At 40.0% G+C, this 20,197-nt stretch overlaps 1 protein-coding gene across 3 annotated transcripts in view; it reads right to left on the bottom strand.

Moving 5' to 3' along the window:
* The window catches only part of lrch2 (leucine-rich repeats and calponin homology (CH) domain containing 2), a 31,958-nt gene that overhangs the window by 8,639 nt on the left and 3,122 nt on the right, over nt 1–20,197 (bottom strand). For 2 of the 3 annotated variants that reach the window (XM_044221360.1, XM_044221362.1), the window contains exons 2-18: nt 12,686–12,830; nt 12,290–12,416; nt 12,093–12,198; nt 10,928–11,064; nt 10,551–10,681; nt 10,241–10,328; nt 9,038–9,134; nt 8,815–8,912; nt 8,584–8,657; nt 7,601–7,705; nt 7,082–7,150; nt 6,517–6,588; nt 5,583–5,631; nt 5,318–5,458; nt 4,428–4,478; nt 4,251–4,314; nt 2,066–2,178 (exon numbers count right to left, since the gene is read on the bottom strand). In XM_044221360.1, the coding sequence (XP_044077295.1) occupies nt 2,066–2,178; nt 4,251–4,314; nt 4,428–4,478; nt 5,318–5,458; nt 5,583–5,631; nt 6,517–6,588; nt 7,082–7,150; nt 7,601–7,705; nt 8,584–8,657; nt 8,815–8,912; nt 9,038–9,134; nt 10,241–10,328; nt 10,551–10,681; nt 10,928–11,064; nt 12,093–12,198; nt 12,290–12,416; nt 12,686–12,830 (1,667 nt within the window). The remainder of the gene's footprint in view (nt 1–2,065; nt 2,179–4,250; nt 4,315–4,427; nt 4,479–5,317; nt 5,459–5,582; nt 5,632–6,516; nt 6,589–7,081; nt 7,151–7,600; nt 7,706–8,583; nt 8,658–8,814; nt 8,913–9,037; nt 9,135–10,240; nt 10,329–10,550; nt 10,682–10,927; nt 11,065–12,092; nt 12,199–12,289; nt 12,417–12,685; nt 12,831–20,197) is intronic. The other variant, XM_044221361.1, reaches the window with a different exon arrangement.

Raw genomic sequence — 20,197 nt, 5'->3', positions numbered from 1 at the left:
CAGTTTCAACATTGTTATTTGTTTAGAACATTTTACCTCACTGCCTCACTTAAAGCTTAGTCATCCATGGAAGGTAAGTTCATTTTTGCGCTGGCTGCAGGCGTACTAACGTTAGCTGCAGCTGCTGCAAGTGACTTGGCATTCAGGCTACCAAACACGTACCCTCTTCAGCTATTAGATATGTTACCCTGGCCAGCTTATGCAGTGAGTGTTTTCTGCCTCGAGTTTTGAAAAGTGTAACCACGCTTGTGACCACTTTCAGCTCGCCAGCAGCCAGCAACCAGAGCACTCATTAAGCTTCTGGCACTATTAGGAAACATTTACTGACAGATTGACAGCTTCAATACTCACCTATAACTCTGCGCCGCTGGCATTCACTGTCACTCTCTGCCGCTCCCTCTCTCTTGTTCAGCCACACACTCACTACGCACACATGCCCCTGTAACTTGCAAGCAGCCGGGTGGAATAGTCTCGCTCTCACTCTTTCTCTCTGTATTTTACTCTCTCACCCAGATGCGCTCTCAGGTACCAAAATTTGGCACCGATTGATTTAATGTGAATTCGATCGGTACCCTTAAAAGTACTGAGTTCAGTACCCAACCCTACTGTCTTGCAAGCAGATACTCAGCGTCATAAAAAAAAAACCTCTGTTTTTCTTTGGGCACTCCAGTTTGGGACGTCAACTTGCCTTCTCTTTTGTTTTTACAGTGTGATTAATCTGAGCTTAAGTTTGACTTTTATTAGAGATCACTGAGGCATTAGCACCAGGGTACAAGACAGGCCAATTGGGCTACATGCCATTAATAATAATGTGGTGAATTTGTTTATTCTGCTTACTCATCCACATAATGTTTTCTTATGAGAAAAGCCAAGCTGTGGCTGGAGCAGACAATGTTTACAGTGATGCTATGTACATTCCTACCAATGGTTTCACACAATTCCACTGATTGACAGGTGGTGGTAATGTGCCAAGAAGGCAATGAAGAAGAAGACTGCAAGCTAGTAAACATGGATGTAAACAATGTAGGTTTTACAATACTAAAGACATCAGCTTTACTTATGTTTTATGAGGAAGGAAATGCACTCAACATGTTTGTTAGACATCACAGATACACACACTGAGTTTTGGTGAGTAACACTGAATATAATATGACTTTTGTTTGTTTACAAGAAAACTCCACAGTTCGGTTCCATAAACAGTGTACAGTCAAAGGGAATTGAAGTTATGACTCATCCATTATGAGGAATTCCAGACAGGATTAAGTACCAACTGACTGACTGAATTTATTGAATATAGGGAGGTTAAAAAAAAAAGAGGAAAAATCTTCAACAACACATTGGAATGTGAATTGTGCATGTTCACACAAGAGCAATTCTGAAATAGTCTTATAAAACAGTTAAATACCTTTCAGTAATCATCATTCATGTCAACACATGAAAATAAAATAAAATTTCAAAACTTATCCTCCTCCTCTATAAGACTTTGCAGCCCAACAAGTCTGCTTTCTATTAGTGCAACGTTATGACGGTATGAGTAGCACATTTTACTGCTAATCATAATGTAGCATTGCTAGAAAGAACGTAGTTTAGTACTACATGAACAACTACAACAACTGCTAAAAAACTACTCCCATTACGACTAAAAACTACTTGTCTTACTACTGAAAATAACTAGTACTAAAATATAGCTCTACTGCAAAGCAGTACTACTACAAAAACAGGAAGTTGGTAGTTTCCAAAGGGCAGCTCTCTTCTTGAGAAGAAATTAGCAACAGCAACATGGTGATGATGTATCATGGTCAGGCAGCAGGTGAAAGCTAAGAAAAGTTCACTTTATGCACAATATGCTCTATTGCATGAGCCTAACACAATGAGTCAATTGTAGGGTTAATACAGAGTACAGTATGACTCAGCTTCTTAGAAACCATGTGCAGTTGTGACACGCAATCCTCTGAACATTTGATTTACACTGGAACAAGAGCAGGATCTGGGAGGCTTTGGCCTGTGAGTGACTCAATGCTCTATGTAAAATGGAAAGGGATAAACAAGCCGTGAGGTTCCTGACCTGCCGTAAGAGTCCTATCTGTTCCATTTCCTCTCTCAAGTGCTCCATCTTCCTCCTCATAGTGAAACTGGGGTCTGTCGAGGTGTACTCCTGACGGCTTCCTCTGGTGAAGGCTAAAATAATAAATGAAGCGCACTGTTATGAGTTCCAGATAACACACAGTGAGATACAAAGATATTCCTAGAAACAGCTACTACTGACTATCCTAGCAGGACCACTGGCCAACTGAGGTCTTCAGTTTAGCATGGTAACAGATATGCACATTCCACTGCTGCTGTTCAGGAAAGTCTGCCAAATAAAATGTACTCTTACAAGGCCCAAAAACAAAGCCTTATGTCTGATGATATCCAAGCGAGAAATCTGAGTTATGGCTCACACTCCTGGCGTCACCTTTATTTCTGGAAACTCAGCTTCTTACAATAGATGATACAAATGTTTTCCAAATATGTACTTTTAAATATAAGGCACAATTCAAAGAGGGTAATCTTTCAGATGATTTCAGCTCTTATAAAACATAAATGAAATCAATGAAAGGCCATTTTTTAAAAAGTGTGTTTTAAAAGTGATTTAAAAGACAAGACAGAGTTTGCAGCCCTGATCTCCTCAGGCAGGTCAGTCTACAGTCTCGGAGCCCTAAATGCAAAGGCTCTGTCACCTTTGAGTATAAATCTGGACCTAGGAACAACCAGGATCTCAGGGAGCAGGAAGGGGTATAGGGCACTAAAAGATCTGCTAAATAATTTGGGGCTAGGCCTCTCAAGGCTTTGTAAGTAATCAATAATATATTGAAATCAATTCTAAAAGCAACAGGTAGCCAGTGTAAGGAAGCCACGATCAGCGTGATGTGATCATGAGTCAAAATCCTGGCAGCAGAGTTTTGGATGAGCTGGAGACGGGCGAGGGATTTTTTTACTGATGCCAGAGAGCAAGGAATTACAGTAATCTAACTGACTAGTTATGAAGGCATGAATAACAGTTTCCAGATTTTTGGCAGAAAGAAATGATCTGATCCTTGAAATGTTTCTGAGATGATGAAAGCAGGATTGAACCATTGATTTAACATGTTTGTCTAAGCTGAAGTTTTGATCAAAAATTACACCAAGAGTATTTGCACAATCTTGACCTATGATCAATATATCTGTCTTATCAACATTTAGCTGTAGGAAATTTAGGCAGTTTAGCAGGTTGACAGTGTTCTGATTGTGTTTTGCAGGGTCACAGCTTAGGTAGATCTGACTATCGACTGTGTAAAAATGGAAACTGATATTATGTCTACGTAGGTGGCCAAGAGGGAGCATGTAAGAGGATTGGACCCAGCACCGAGCCCTGGGGCACGCCATAGTGAACACCTCTTTCAGCTGAGTAGTAGTGCATTTTCCTGTTTATACTTATATACTTTTACTTAAGTAACATTTTCAATGCAGGACTTTTACTTGTAATGGAATATCTTTACAGTGTGGTATTAGTACCTTTACTTAAATAAAGGAACTGAATACTTCCTTCACCACTGCTGTTTTTACAGATAATTATAAAACAAAAGAACATTCATTAGTGCACTGAAGCGAGTCATCAGTCCTGAGAGTCATCAATCCTGTTATGCCTTGTCCTTTAGTGCTAATGCACTGATATAGAACAGCTCAAGAGTTCCTTAGAAACCTACCCCACTTCCAAAGAAAGGACACTGGGACTCCACCTAAAATATTTTGGCTGCATGTGAAGAGGAAAGTGTTTACATCACAATAGCTATCAGTCTTGGGTTACTATGGAGCACTGACTCTGTGTTTTTTCATCTGCACTAAATATAGATTAATTTAGCTAACCCCATTGATTTGAATGTGTCCTAACCTAATTTTCAAATATGTTTTGCTCTTTACCAATTTTAAATTTTTACTTAAGCTTCTGGATTTATCAAGTCATAAGGGTTTACATCCTTTCTAGTATCTATTTTTTTATTATCTTCAGAAGAGGTCATGCAAATGGCCATGGACTGTTGTCCCGCTTGACGTGAATTTCCTCACGTACATGCATGGCTTATATCACACATTTCCACCACACACTTAAAAGATAAATACACTGTGGGAGTCTATTTTTAAACCCAAGTCCCATGATTATCACTGCATTGAAAAGTAAAAACACTGAGCCAAAAAGTTAACCCAGTAGAGGTCATACAATAAGTGCTAGTTACCTGATCTTGGCTTTAGTCCAAACACTGTCAGAGTGGTGCTGAAGTCACTGCTGCGCAAGCCCTCCTGAAGACAAAACATCAAATACAATCAAATGTGCCATATCAATACACTGAAAGATGTTTTGAGATGATAAGATATTTTGATTTATATCCACACAGGATGTTTCTCACACCAACCTCACAGTCGTCATTCCCACTGGAGTTTTTCCGAGCACTCTGACACTTGTACTGTCAGGAAAGGAAATACATTCTTTTTAGGAGTTGACACTAATTGTTTTGCTTCATTTCTATTCATGGTCTCCAGTTGGACAGGTGTTCGACTATGGATGCAAACTTGAATAAACTTTTGTTGTTGACTATTTATGTTGTAGATATCATACTGACGTACAGTACATAATATGGGAGGAATGATAATGGATAAAAGAGTGGCCTATGATCATCATACCTTCTTTCACTATGTTTTCTTTAATCAAAATAACTGTACCATCAAAATTTCTTATAAAAACTGGGACTTTCTCAAGGATCCTTGCAGTTACCTGATGCACATTTATGAGACCTCCTGGTCAGTGCTGGTAACAGCACACGTTTTCACATCACTTTTTAAAGAGTCAGTTCACCCAAATCACACAAAAAACACATTTACTCCCACCAATAATGGTATCTAATAATGTTGTGGTTTTATTGGCCCAGGTTTTGAGATACCTGATTACTTCTGCTGTGACTGCTATGTGAATACAAAATGGAGAATAAAGTTTGTGGTGCTCAAAGAATTGAAAAAACTCAACAGCAGTGTGTATTTCCAGAGACAATGTCCCAGTTACCCCATAAAAACTGTGTACTCAGTAAGGTCTGTGGATTGTCCAGATTATCTGGCTACACGTTGCTGTTAAGTTTTTCAAATGTAACGTCTCAGTTCTGTGAGCAACACAGCCCGTTCATTTCCATAAACTGTGGCATTAACAGGAATTTTAGAGATGGATATCTCAAAATCTATGAAAACAAAAACAAACAACAACAAGCATGAATTAGACCACTTTGGTTATGGTTAGACAGGTACCCACTCATACCTTCAGATAATCTTTTCTCAGGTACTTGTTCCTCCTGCGATCTTCATTCTGATTGAGTACAGGTGGGACTTCGGGCCATTTTGGCTCTGAATCTGACTGATCTGCCTTCAGGCTGCCATCAAAGGAGCAGGAAGAAGAAGGCTGTAAAAGCAGACAATTAAAATTAAACTCATTCTCTGCATCCTTCAGAGAGAAAACATCACAGGAGGAATAGGAGGCATGACCATAAACAAAGTAACTTGATAGACATGAGATCAGTTTGTACCTGTCCACTCAGCACTGATGCTCCACTACTTCCTTCATCCAGAGAAGCACTAGAATAAAGACATGAGTAGCATCAGATGACTATAGCTGTTGTTTTACATTCAGATAACATTAAAGACACTAAGGGCCTTGTGCAAGAACCTATATATATATATATATATATATATATATATATATATATATATATATATATATATATATATTGCACAAGAGTCGTACGCCAGGCCTGTGCCAGCCTGACCCATTTGAACCAATTTCATTTGTACGTAAGAGAAAATTTCGAAATGCGTGAATCTCACAGGTTTTCTGAAGTACCACTTAACAAATCTGTTTGTACCAGTGGTTCTTGCATGAGGCTCAATGTCTGATTAGAATCAGAAGTTAAACACTGCAGAACTGCCCTGTGATTGACCTGAACAAAAGCAAGTTAAAAAGCAAGTTAACCATTTATGCTTAAATGATCAGCCCTTGAACTCATTTATCAAGCAGAAATGCCAGACACTTGCTGGTTTCAGCAACTAAAATTGGAGACTTTTTGGGAATTTTTACTGTTTTTAGGCATTTTATAGACTACACCATTAATCATTTAATTGAAAAAAATAGTCAACGGATTAATCAATAGTGAAAATAATTGTTATTTGCAACCCTGTAAAACATGTCAGCTTACTAGCTGTATTTGGCCATTATTAAGATCTAATGTAGTCTATTATATCATAGTAAAAGTGAAATATTTGCCCCTGAATTTGATGTTTTTGTTTTTTGTATGTTTTTTTTTTCATGAAACCAGTTGGAAATAGGCTATAATATATTTTGAAAAAATATATAATTCTTTGGAAAGTATGTAATAATTATAGGTTCCTAGTCATCATTACGACATGCCCTCTACAAGGGCTCCACTGTAAATGTGTGCTTCTAGTCAGCAGGACTGAACATACCGTACGTACCTACGAGCGGTCTGCGGTGGAGGCCTCGGTTTGCTGCTGGAGCTTCCAGAGTGACTTAAGAATCTGCAATAGGAAACAGACAGAGGTGTACAACAACAATAACTGTTACAACAGCGGTGACTCATGTTACCAGATGCACTGACAATGACTTTCAAATAGACATGTCCTGAAAATCAACTGGGCTGAGTCTAATTCAATGGAAATTTCACCAGCTGAGCAACAAAGGGAAGTTCATCTGCATCGTCTGCATCGTTTATAGGCTAGTCTTCAATTTAAGACTTATCAAAGTTCGCATAAACCAGCTCATAGAAAAAGTGAGCTAATTCCACTTCTAAGATGGAAACATTTTCATAAATTCAAGCATATAAACAGCTTAGATTTCCTCATTCATATAGTACAAAAAAAACTAATGAAGCCTGTATGGGAACGTAAGTTGAGGTAGATGCAGAAACACACCATAGGTCTGCTGTGTCAGTGTGTTTGACATGACCAGTGGTTATCTACCCAGCGTGACATACAAACTATCTGTATATGATGCTAAAGAAAGTGCATCTACCTGTGTGCCCGGCCAGTCACTCTCCGTCGGTGAATAAGACTCTCTGCTCTGCAAATTAAGGAACGTCGTCTAGAAGCCATACATGAAATGTGCCGCAGCCGAGTTGAGGGAGAAAGCAGGGAACAAGAGACGATCAGGGAAAGGACAAGAGTGGACAGCAAGTAAGTGGAGTGATGCTGATAAGAATTTGACTTGCAGAGGTGAAAGAGGTAAAATGGTGATCATGGAGCGATATTTGGGGATGTTCTACAGTTTCAGCCTGCAAAATCTAAAAAGCAAACAAATATCAGATCTCAGGAAACAACCTCCCATCTAAGCTGTTAGCCTGACCAATAGGAGGAGCACACCTGAGTATACATGTCACATGATGAGTGAGGAGTAAGGAGAAAGTAACAGAAGAAAGAGGTGGATTTAAGCAATGCAGCAAATGGAGATCTAAACTAATGGCAGTGCAGACTGTTTCATTAAGTATGGGATTGCTTTTGTTACATTACTAGAAGAAAAAGGAGAGCCACACACCTATTCTGCTGCTCCTGCTGCAAAAGCTGAACAGCAATCTTCCTCAGATCCAGCACTTCCTTCAGCTCATCATCCTCTTCCTCAACTAGCTGCTCCTTATCAGACCTGGGGAAAGTTCAGAATCAAAGTTATTATCAGATATACAGCTTACCCATTTTGACTCACGAGTTTAAACATTCTGCTTTTGCATAGGAACACTCCATATCACCAAAACAACAAATTCAGAAAGCCTCATCACAGATGTCAAATCACCAAAGCCTCTTTGACATAGTTGTGTGTATGCAAACTTAATTGTGTAATCTAAACTCATCTTTTTGACCACATTATTTTTATTTGTCATTGAGGCCATGTACAATAAATCAAGGCTGCACATGATTGTCTAACATTTTGCACTATAAACCTGAAAATATGTGTTTTAAACTGAGAGACTGCAAAATGAGTATTCACAATAGCTACTATCATTGTCTTACAGATTTTCTTGTGTTTATTTACACGGGCCACGCCTGTCAATCAAACAGACCAGTTATTGCAGAAGACTGCCAGTCAATGTGTATTTTCTGCTGGTGATGACAGGAGCTTTCTGTTTTCACTAGGGGTTTACCATCGAGTTATTTGACCAAGCTCATCCATTACTGTACTGCAGCATGGCTTGCAGATCAAAACTGATGAGGTGATTCTCAGTGAAACTGTCGTACTCTTCACAACTTCTAAACATTCTTTCATTATTTGAGCTATCACATGCAAAACGGTCCATTCAGTTATCAAAATCTGTCAGACATACAGGTATATTCCATAAATATCTGTGACATGGAATGTTTGTGATGCCTGCTAACTGAAAAACTGTAACCAGCAGAAACCTCCAGCAGAACCAGGCTCTGGGTGGGCGGCCATCTGCTTCGACCACATTTTGTAATGAAAATATGTGCCATTATAACTCAAGCCAAGACAAGTTGTTTGACTGCTGTGCTGAATAATGAACTCACCCAGACTCCTCTTTCCAACTGTCTTTATCTTTGCTTTGGTGAGACTGAGACATGTTAAGAACTTTCTCCAGTTCCTGCAATACACACAGACACACACACACACACATTCACACCATGTTAGGAACCAATAACCAGAAAATAATTTTATCTCCTGTGGACTGCCCACTGATTACCTTTTCCCATAACATTTTGTTATGTCTGTAATCATCATTTTGATAGATAGATACATACCTTTATACAAGACACATGACTGCCCTGCTGCCCATCACACTCTGACAGAGCAGGATCCTCGTCCGGGTTTGGCTCTATAAAGTCATAGAGATCCTGATCTGATAGAGGGAGGAAGCATCCGCGTTCATCACATAAACTGTCACATTTTAGGCACTTCATTCAACAACCCCCGAGTCTCTGTTATTGCTTTCAACGGGAATATGTGATACTTATTTTCGGTAACCTTTGCAAGAGTCCATTTTGGAGAGGAGCGAGAGGGCATCAGCACGGGCTGTCTCTGAAACCTGAGAGTGCATGCTGACTGTGTCGTCGTCTGAAGGCTGCAGGAGAAGAAAAGAACGAGGAGTGAACTCTAGGTTTGGTTCAAATGGGCTTGTGTGCTTGTTTTTGTACCTGCATTTTAGTATTCCTATTTTAAATATTTAAATAGAAATGTTTGCACATAATTGTCATTTTAAATTAATAAACTAGTCTGATGATTTGCGAATTTGCGTCACAGTTTCACCTGATTCGCCCTCTACTTCATATGTTTTATCTGTCATGTTGCCTTTCAAATCTGCATCTGGCCAGACATAGTTGTGTGAATTTGAGTGTATACATCCTACACTGGATGAAGTCTCTAATGTTATTCTGCTGTCACAATAATAATGATGTACGTTCGCTTCTCATGCAATACTTTGGCTCAGCAGCAGCGCGGACGCTACTTGTGTTTGGGGCAGAGACAGACTCCCACACACGTGTGTTTCAAAGTTGTTGATTTCCACAACAACCTCTCCTGTTATTCTAGACTTGGTTATTCTCCATCTGTCCACCAGTCGCTCTCAGCGAGCTTCCCACCTCAGCCAGTCACCCCTGATCACCCACGTGCCTGCATGCCTGCATGCCTGCTTCCCATTAGCCCTCTAATCTACTCAGTACCCAGTTAGCATTCAATTCTTGCCAGATATTCTACTGCTTAGGTGCCATACCTATCTGGCCATTGTTTCGTCTAGTCTGCCCACCTTTTCTCATGATCCTCTGCCAGTTTTTTACCACTGCCTGTCTGCTTTGGCCTCTTTAGATTTGTATGCTGTATCTGCCTACTTTTCTATTGCTGATTGCAAGGCTGCCTTATCCTTTACTGCTTTTTCTGGAGACTCTGCTAGTGAGTGCTATTGCTTGAGCCAGAACCCAAGAGTGTTTCCATTTGTTTTGATTTACCATACTGAAAAGCGGACCGACCAACTAAAATGAATACTTGCTGGTTAGCAGCAGCAATTTAACATTGCTGCTGTGTATGTAGTGTATGAGAAAGAAATTTCCACAAGGTGTACTTTGACATTTATGAATCTCAAAATGTTGCATTCTATTAAGTAGTAAAACACGATAACATGCTCATCATGCATTGGCAACGCCATCAGTTAATCTTGAGTGTTTGAGCTCTGACCTCAGTTGTAGACAGCCTCTTGTCACCATTGTCACTACCAATTCCAGAGTCAGGGCCGTGATTCTTACTGGGATAAAAATCTTCCATGCTGAACATATGCAAAACAAACTGCACATTAGGACTGCATTTTTGTAACAGGTAAAGATAAAATCAATGATTAGTTTGCCATGTGTACATGTCATAATGCATGGACTATGCAAGGGAGCCTGTGTATGTTCAAATAATATTTTTAAAGGAACAGAAATGATACAAAAGTAGCTGCATTGTGTGTCATGACATGATGAAACAATAAGAATAAATGTGTCAGTACCTGTCTGTAAGCGGCTGTGGGAGGCAACGTTTGCCGAGGGAGGGGAGGTCCAGGGTGTCCGGCTTCTTGTCCATTCTACATGCCTGGATGTTCAGGTACTTGAATATGTGCACTTTGCCCTTGAGACAAATCTGAAACATACATAAAATGCACTCAAGGTGTCTCTAGAGTCTGAGTTGTTGTAACTACTAGAAAGAGACATATGTTCATTCATCCACTAGATGGTGCAATTGTATGTACATTGGAATGTGAGGGACATGACAACCTGTCAACTCAACCACAAACAGGAAACCCATAAAAACCATTTGTGCTGCATATTAACACCATATTATACTTGACATGCAGATAATATGTGTTCATAATATGAATTCACTTACCTGTGCGGGTGGAGACTGCATAGGATTGTTGTCTAGGATGATGTGCTGCAGCTGCCTGAGTTTCCTGTAGGCTGCAGGAATCTCTGTGATCTTATTGCAGGAAAAGTCAAGTCGGATGAGAGGCAGGTCAGCCAACTCTGCAAGCACAGACAAAGGAGTTCATAAAAAAAGACTTTCAAAAACATATTTTTTTGAATGTGATGCTCTGCTTCCAACATTCAATGGGGAAGTCTTTGTATGCTTTGTTATGCTGGTGGGTTGGACCTAACCAGTGCACTGCATCACCCTAAAAACAGAGCCAAGTCCTCATTGGTCTTATTTTCTGGGCTGATCTACTGTCTACAGTAGTATGACATCTTAAGGAGTACTCCAACAATTTAGTATTTGCAGTTCTATAAAGTCAAAATTGATGCCACGGAGGCTGAGATATCCAAAAATCCAAAAAAATATTTCCCTAGTATGAGTCAAACCCCCGAAAACACTAAATCCCACAATTCCCATAATGCAACTCATTAGCATTTTGATATGAGACTCTCCTTGCCTGGTAAATGCCCACATCTTCCAAACTCTCGTAGATTTTTCATTAAAAATGTGTAGTCTACAGCTCCACTCTCCAAATTAAGGGTGTGATTATGTCATATATTTGATTATAATTCACTCTAATTTAAATGCATGCAGGGAATGGGAAGAGGTATCCGCAACTGCCTTTATGTCAGCTTCATAACAGAGTTCAACCTTGGTGAATTCATATGACCTAAACACACTTGTTGAGCAACAAAGGTGCTCACACTCATGGCGACACATGAACTTTAGCCTTTTAACTTTATAAAATAAAAACAAAATTGGAGGCTTCATGGTTTGTTGTGTTACAGTTAAGAATTGTTTAATGTTGTTGAAAGATCCCTCTTTCGCTACTATTGTATGACAGCATTGCTTTCTACATGTTGTTTATCTTCATCAAGGTGATTTTAGCTTTGACAGCCAACACAAAATAAGCCCAAATCATAACATGATAACAACACAAACCAAACACTGTTGAGGTGTAATTTTTGGCTATGAAAGGATTGATATGATTACCAAAACTGTCAGTCTAAATCAGTAATGGGATTACTCTAAAGAACACAGTGATTGAAAAAACAAAGAGCCTGATGAGTGATGGACTGACCCTCAGGCAGCATGTGAAGACAGTTCTTCCTGATGTTGAGTTCTCGTAAGGCTTGAAGCCTCCCCACCTGAGCTGGCAGCACCTGGATCTCATTACAGCTCACGTCCTGCAAGGGGAGCCAAAGTATAGGAAATGGGCTTACTCTGGCAGTACAATATGCACAAGTTCATATGCACCGACACATACACACTGCTCACCAGTTCCATCAACTCTTTGGCCTTGCCGATCTCCTCAGGGATGGACACGAGCTTGTTGTTGCTCACAAGCAGGACTTTGAGGGGGAGGCTGAACAAGTATTTTGGCAAAACTGACAGGAGATTTCGGCTGTAGAGAAAGACAAAACATTGACCTACATTTAAAATTGTACACAGAAGCATGTAACAGTGAGTATCTGATCACTGGGAATTGAGTTTTAGCAAAAGAGGAAATGCCTCTCTTTCATGTAAGCATGTTTGCCCTGTTAGTGTTCTGAAAGGGGAATAAGCACTTCTTGAAAGATATAAAACTGAACACACATATACATTCAGTTTTGTTGAATGGATATAATGAGACACAGGAACCAAACTGAAAGTATAGTGTTATCAGTGACCCACCTGATGTCAAGATAAGTCAGCATCTGCAGATTGATAATGGCTTCTGGGATGCACTTGATGCAGTTGTGGTAGAGGTTGAGCGACTCAAGGGGGGCGAACAGACACACTTCTGGAGGGATTTCTGTGAGGCGATTCTTGGACAAATCTGCAAGGAGGAGGAACAGGAGCTGATGCAATATGTACACTTTGAACATAAAGGTGACATACATATTATAATCTTCAAGATCTGGGCACCGTTCATTATGTTTGCTTTAGGCATGAGGCCGTAGACTTGAAAGATTAATCAATACGTCTCTGTGACGGAGCATTGAGCAGCGTACCTCTTCATCGAACACTGGTCTAAGATTACACCAGAGTCTTTGGCCTCAAAGGTTTGAGTGCTACTGGCAGTGTAATATCTCAGTATTTCCAATATCGATCTCACTGGGAGTAGCACTGTAATGGCTTTAGATTTGTATGGATGGGTGGAAAGTGTTAGAACTCAATCCACATATTTTCTTTTTGTTGAAAGATCAGTTGCAAGGAACATAAGCTGACTACCAAATGGTTATAAAGAATTTGGGCTGCTTTTTGTACAGAAGAGTGGTAGGTTTTCTATGCCACTGGATAGTTTGGAATAATTCATATAAAAATATTTAGCTCTTCTATAGGTTTTATCTTTCTGAGCTTTATGATTATGAGTCTTTTTTAATGGTTTATATGACACCCAAGTTATATTACTGCACTTATGTAACTCAAATATGTATTTTTACACAAATGGAAATGTAATATATTGACATGCTAATGTTTAGCAGGTATAATTTTACCATGTTCACCATCTTAGTTTAGCGTGTTAGCATGCTAACATTTGCTAATTAGCACTAAACACAAAGCACAGCTAAGGATGAGAATGGCATTAGTTTTGCAGCTATTTCAGATAAAGAGATCAGCAAAGTTATTAAAATTCATCCTGAGGGCGACATTAATATCTGTACAAAATTTCATGGAAATCTATTCAGTAGCCTAGTTGTTGGATATTTTAGTCGGACAGAACTGACATTGCCATCCCTAGAGCCATGCCATTATATTTTTCAATATGCTGACAAAGGTCAGATTGGCCCATGCTGTTGCTGAATTATTAAAGGACAAGGTGTAATTAAAAATGTGTGACACATTTAGAACAGACCTGGCTATAACTCATGTGCTCTGCTTTACTGCTGAAGCCAATTTGCTGCAATATCACAGCCCTGAATTAATCAGCTAAGATTGGGTGCTTCTATTCTGCAACAAGAACATGAATGTAATCCCTGCTCCAGTCAGTGAATATGAGCACAGCCTCTCATCTGCATCTGCCTCTTATGATAAAATATTTAGATACTCGCTCTCTTGCCCAACGTCAAAGTAGAGGAGGACACTCAGGCAGATACTGATGGTTAAGCTCATTACTCTACTGTCTGTCCTCATTCAGCACTTTCCTATACACATACATCATGTATTAAATCTTCATATACATCATCAACCAGACTCATGCTCACCCTGGTGGTCTACATTTTATGCATGCCTTTGGATCATACACATAGCCTGAGTTAAGGCACATTATCCCTCAAGGTTGCTGAATCACTCACACAGCCCAAGACATTCCCATGCACATGCACACAAATCCTCTCTCTCTCTCTCTCTCTCTCTCTCTTTGTGTCTTCTTTCAAATAAACCCTGACACAAACAGTATCCATAAACAGGAAACATGAGGATATATGGGGACCTATATGAACAATACATGTAAAGACTACCTTATTGGTAAGACTTCACCTTCAGACACATCGATTGAGCAGCTGCAAAGTGGTGTGTGTGTGTATGTGTGTGTTTGTATGTGAACGATCCTGTCTGCTGAATTATCTCCGGGTGACATGATAATTAGAGACCTACGTGAGGAGCTGCACAGCCACAGATAAAAACGGCTTTCAATTATTCTGTCTCACCTAACTGAAGTGCCACAACAATACTGCAGGAAAAGCAAACACTACTGCACCTCCATCCCCTTAATGCATGCAATTACATATAGCTACCACCCGTTATTAAACAATTAAGCTATATGGGCTTTACTGAAAGCAAACACTTACTGAACTACTGTAAAGAGGTTTCTGATTACTGTTTGAGGATTAGCAGAAATAATATACAAAATGTTGTATCAGTAGCTTTTATTCAAATAGCATGTTTATGTATACATTGCAATCTTTAATCCCTGCTCCCTGAGGTTACAAGACGTCATGAGGGGAGCAAAACTGTTTCTGTGCCTTTACTCCCATTTCTGAAAAGCATTAAATGACCAACGATAGACCAGACAGACCTCACTCTGTAGCTGTGAACTCTGACAGTAGCCAGTAAGCAGAAGTGAGAAGCAGACCATGAGACAGTCAGCAGCACAAAGGGAAAAGAAGCCGAGAGGTTAAGGGAAACAGAAATTACCACATGGGGAAAGACCAAAGCTGAGGTCACAGGGTATACTCATTTTCCATTAAGAGTAAATGCTGCCTCTCCCTGAGGCTCAGACCTTGATGCTGTAACCCAGCTGTATATAGACGACTTCCCCACCTCCCTCCCTCCAGCCCCACAACTGGGGATTCTTCTGTAGCAGTGAAATCATGTGGGTCGATGGGAGATGGGGGTGGGTGGAGGCAGTCTTTGTGAGCCTGTCCATCTCCATCGCCTTCTCCCTCCTCTAACCCAGGCCATGCACCATCTGCAGCCCACAGTGGGCCTTTTATCCACCTGCTGGTCGCCCAGAGCTCCCGTAGGACAAGGCCCACCAGGCAGACGAGCCCTCCACCACAGCTCCACTACACTGCACCCTCACGCCAGATAAGCCCTCCACCACAGTTCCACTACACTGCACCCTCACGCCAGATAAGCCCTCCACCACAGCTCCACTACACTGCACCCTCACGCCAGATTAGCCATCTATTCATTTGTGTTGCTAGTGCAGATGATGTCTGGCTATGTTTTCCCATGCACAGCAAACTCCACACTACTAGATATCCTGCTGAGTTCTAGAGAAAATAACAGACCCCAGTCTCTCTCTCTCTACTGTGAGTTGCTGCAGAGGGAAATCTTTGTTTTAAGATTGCAATAAAAAAATTCAACCTGTGATCATCTTAATACAACAGCGCAAAAATATTACTTATGGTCTACAAGATCCCAGCATCAAGTGCAAAACTGCAGAGAAACAGACCAAAATACTTCAGTCCTAAAGGTCTTTACTGTAGCAGCAACGTCACTACAAGGTTCAATTTAATGAACACAAGGATGGAACACGACAAAAACATGATTAATTGGGGTTAATTATTTGTGCCCTGCAGCAGATGTGACCACAGTGTCTGGCTGGCAGGTTTTAGGTGTGGTCTGGAGCACCGCTGGGGGTTCAGGACGGTACCTTCTGTGGGCATAGACAGTGTATGCCTGGGTGTGGATTCAGGTGTTTGATGGTCAGTCAGCTAGCTGCTCCTGCTATCAATCTGCAATCTGCTGATAGGATGGGTGGGGAGAGCCAACGAGGCCTTTTCTGAGCGTTCACAACTGAGGCTGGTGTCCAGTAGGGCTGCAACTAACGATTATTTTCATTGTCAATTAATTTGTCGATTATTTTCTCGATTAATCGATTAGTTGTTTGGCCTATAAAATGTTAGGAAATGGTGAAAAATGTTGATCTATAGATATTCAGTTTACTGTCATAGAGGTGTAAAGAAACCATAAAATATTCACATTTAAAAAGCTGGGATCAGAGAATTTTGACATTTTTTTCTTAAAAAATTACTCAAACTGATTATCAAAATAGTTGGCAATTAATTTAATAGTTGACCACTAATCGATTAATCTATTAATCGTTGCAGCGCTAGTGTCCAGGATGGCTCAGGACTGGTGGGCCATCTTGGGTGTCATCAAATCCCCTGCAGTGTTTGGGAGAGGGTCGGTCCAGAGGTGTGTGCCCTGCAGGTGAGCTGACGGATGGTGATGGAGTGGTTGGGTTGGGCCGACTGTTCTGTGTGAGGTTTGGCTTGGGGGATTGGGCAGTCTCTGGGTCAGCTGTATTTGCTCAGCCATTTTGTGGGGGGTTGTCTGTGGCTGCTTTCATGGGGCATTTCATTTTACTCACAGTCAGGCACTAACTTGGTCCATATCCACATTACAGTCACACAGAATCTATACTTCCCCTACCGGATGTGTTCCCTAAAATATCTTCTAGACACTTAATCAGTTCACGCTCAGCAGCCCGACGCTGACAACACACACATATGCAGATAGATTAATTCATACACAATTGTACAAAGACATACACAGACACATTATGATAAGCACTATATGAAATAGCACAGATATAAAATATTAATGTTCACATAATGCTTGATTTTGTTCTCATATCGTTTGTCCAAGGAGGTGATACACAGGCAGATAATACATCATTTTTGGGTCCTAGTCCTGGTGTTTATACTCCTCTACAACAGTCACTAGTGACAACGACAAGATCATGATCATGAAAATAAAGTTGTCCTCCAAAGTATATAGTACAGTATATTTGTTTCCCATATTTGCTGAATGAATGGAATAAAATCAAATTTTATATTAAATATTTGTCAAGTACAAACACCTAATGTGTAGGTTATCTCTGTTTCATACCATTGTAACTTTAATAGTTTTTCAAAAACCAGCATACTTTAAATGTATTTCTTGTTTTTTAACATTATGTGCCGGCCCAATTTACTCAAAAGGTTCTTTCAATTTTAGGGCTTGTGAGGAACAGGTCACTTTTTGTTTACAATATCACAGGGTTCTGACCACAGTATTTCCAGATCTTGTCTTAATTTCTTCAGAATCTAAAGTAATGTGAGGTACAGTGGGATTATCAGACAATTGCTACAAAATTATATATTTCCATATTCCAATATTTCCACATATTTCCAAATGTACAGGCCGCCACTGTAGAAAATAATCTCCAGTAAGCATTTAGTAAGAAACCTTCCTCAACTTTTTAATACACTGGAAACAGACAGTAAAACATTGGGCATATACTGTATGATTAAAACCTCTAATTACAAAGGAACAGCAAAAAGAAAAATCCTTTCTTTTTATTACAGACAGTGTGTAACATAATAAGCATCATGAGGACACATTTGTTATTCACAATCATCATTTTGTTTTTAGTAGTTTAGTTTTATTATCCAAATATTCTGTGGCGTCATGATGTGATAAGACATTGTGTTCTTGCTGACAGGTATGCATATGTCCTGGGTCTAGACATGCAAAGGTGAATCTAGAAGGTGCCCTGAGGGAAGAAGCACAAGTTTGGAATGTGTTTTTTTGTTTCCAGGCTACACTCATATTTCCATGTTTATGGTGTGTTCTTTTGAGTAGCCTCCCAGCAGCGCTTGCTATTCTTCACAGATCAGCCATGACACGAGCAGAGACAGCAGGATGGGCTTTCATAAGACACCCAGAATATTTGATTTGATTTCAGGTAAGACAGAGCACCCAGTACAAGTAGCACAGTGTAGTGCTGTGTTTTTAATTGCCAAGCCTCTGGAGGCCTTTTGAATGAGTTGGCCTGCAATGCACTTGTACTTTAATGAGCAGTGACACTTTTGGTATTTACACTAGTTGATTATTAAATCCAAGAATGCCAGCTTGATACTTGTGTCCTTGTGGAGATTGTCCTTTGCAAGCTGTCTTGAAGGACTAAACTTCTCAGGAATGTAACAACAAAGAAGCGTTCTTACAGTGTGAGATTTACTCTATGCTTCAAGTCACATACAATCAAAAAAATGTGGACTATTTATTTTGCCACCTGTTTCAACCAGAATTCGACAAAACATGATAGAAGTTTGGACATGATTCACAGTGAATCTTGCAGCTTTTGATTTGTTCTTGACTGTCAAATCACTATCGCTTGCACCCGCAGTTGGTGTCAAAAATCACACTTCATTATCTTTTCTTTAACCTCACATTCTTTTCATTTGGAGCTTTATTTATCTGTGAAATATTACACCAAACCCTTCATAGAGGTTACAAGAATACACTTGTGTAGATTTGTAGTGTGATGACAGATTCTGTGCAGCCTTCAATTTCACAGCAGTCATAAAACAACAGAATATAAACTAAAACCACAATCTAGTGCACGACCTATATTCTTCAGTATACTGTAAATAAGTCATTCTGTTCTCTCAGAAACCAAACAAAGTTGTGGGTTTAAAAATATATTTGTTTATTAGGATTCCCCTGAGCAACTGCACGCACAGAACCGCAGCTGATCCTCCTGCTGTCTACACTTTGTTGTATGTCTGACAATACTGCACACATGTAAACACACTGCATGGTGCTGCAGGGGAAGCACTGTCTAACGTGTGTGTGGTTGTACCCTCTGGGGCAGGGTAATGGCAGGCAGGGGCGTGCTGGGATATGAACCTGAATATCTGCCTAGGTTCATGCACTACTCCCCAGCCCCTCTCCAAGGTCAGGGCAGCACTTGCACATTCCCATGGGAAAACAAACTGACTGGAGACAAACTGTCAGTAGCACACTGCAAACACACACCCTTGTGTGAGCAGGCCTCCCTATTTCTCTGTGTACACCGACTGGAGCCTTCTGCTGCTCATTAGTCAGATGGAGGCCCCTCATTTAGACCCTGTTCTGTATAAAAACTCCATTTAACTTCTAAAACCAGCAATGGGTTAGATAGAAATTATAACAACACCCAATTAATGGTGGGATACCATGCTGTTGCTTGAATTAAGGGTCCAGATCTAAATATTCCACAGACATAAAGCTTTATATTGTACAAGGAAATAAAGACTATCAAAATATCAAATTAGTTTTCAGAGGAATCTGCCATTGCTTCTACTTTTAAAAATAAGTTGTCCCTCTGAGAGAGATGAGGAAAACTAAAGAGGCTGCACCCGCTGACTGCGATTGCAAAACCTTCAAATACCAAACGCATACTAAACTGCAAAAAGAGAACTAAGAAAGAACTAGTTTTAATTATTGGATTTGTCTTCATCTCAGAAAGAAAGTGCCTTCTTTTTTAAAGTCTGAATGAGATGTTTCTTTACACAGCAGAGATTGTAGTTGATGTAAAGGATGGCACTGTTAGGTGTTAATGTCTCCTTGCACATTTGAAAGTGAGACTTCCCTCTGGCACACCTTTCATCCGAGGCATCGAAATGAAGATGTGAAAAAAAGACTGCAGCATTCACAGTGACAGGATTAGTCACAGTGTAAGCAAGAGATCAAGAGGTGTGACAGAAATGTATACTCTCATACTACAGTATATAGTATATAGAGTACTATCAGTGTTACATAACATGCACTCCTGATAACAGCATATAAAATCCTATATGCAACCATCTTGATACATTTAGTCTTGCTTTAGATGGAGACAAACTGACCATTATTACAGTATATTGTTAAGTGTGTACATTCAGCCCAGCAGTCCAGAAATAATGTATACTAACTTCCTGTTGTGTCTGTCTCCCCATGAAATGCATC

Source organism: Siniperca chuatsi, linkage group LG14 (assembly GCF_020085105.1).
Source record: "Siniperca chuatsi isolate FFG_IHB_CAS linkage group LG14, ASM2008510v1, whole genome shotgun sequence".
Classification (NCBI taxonomy): domain Eukaryota; kingdom Metazoa; phylum Chordata; class Actinopteri; order Centrarchiformes; family Sinipercidae; genus Siniperca; species Siniperca chuatsi.
The sequence above is the reverse complement of the archived record's forward strand: the minus strand, read 5'-3'. Positions and strand labels throughout refer to the sequence as shown.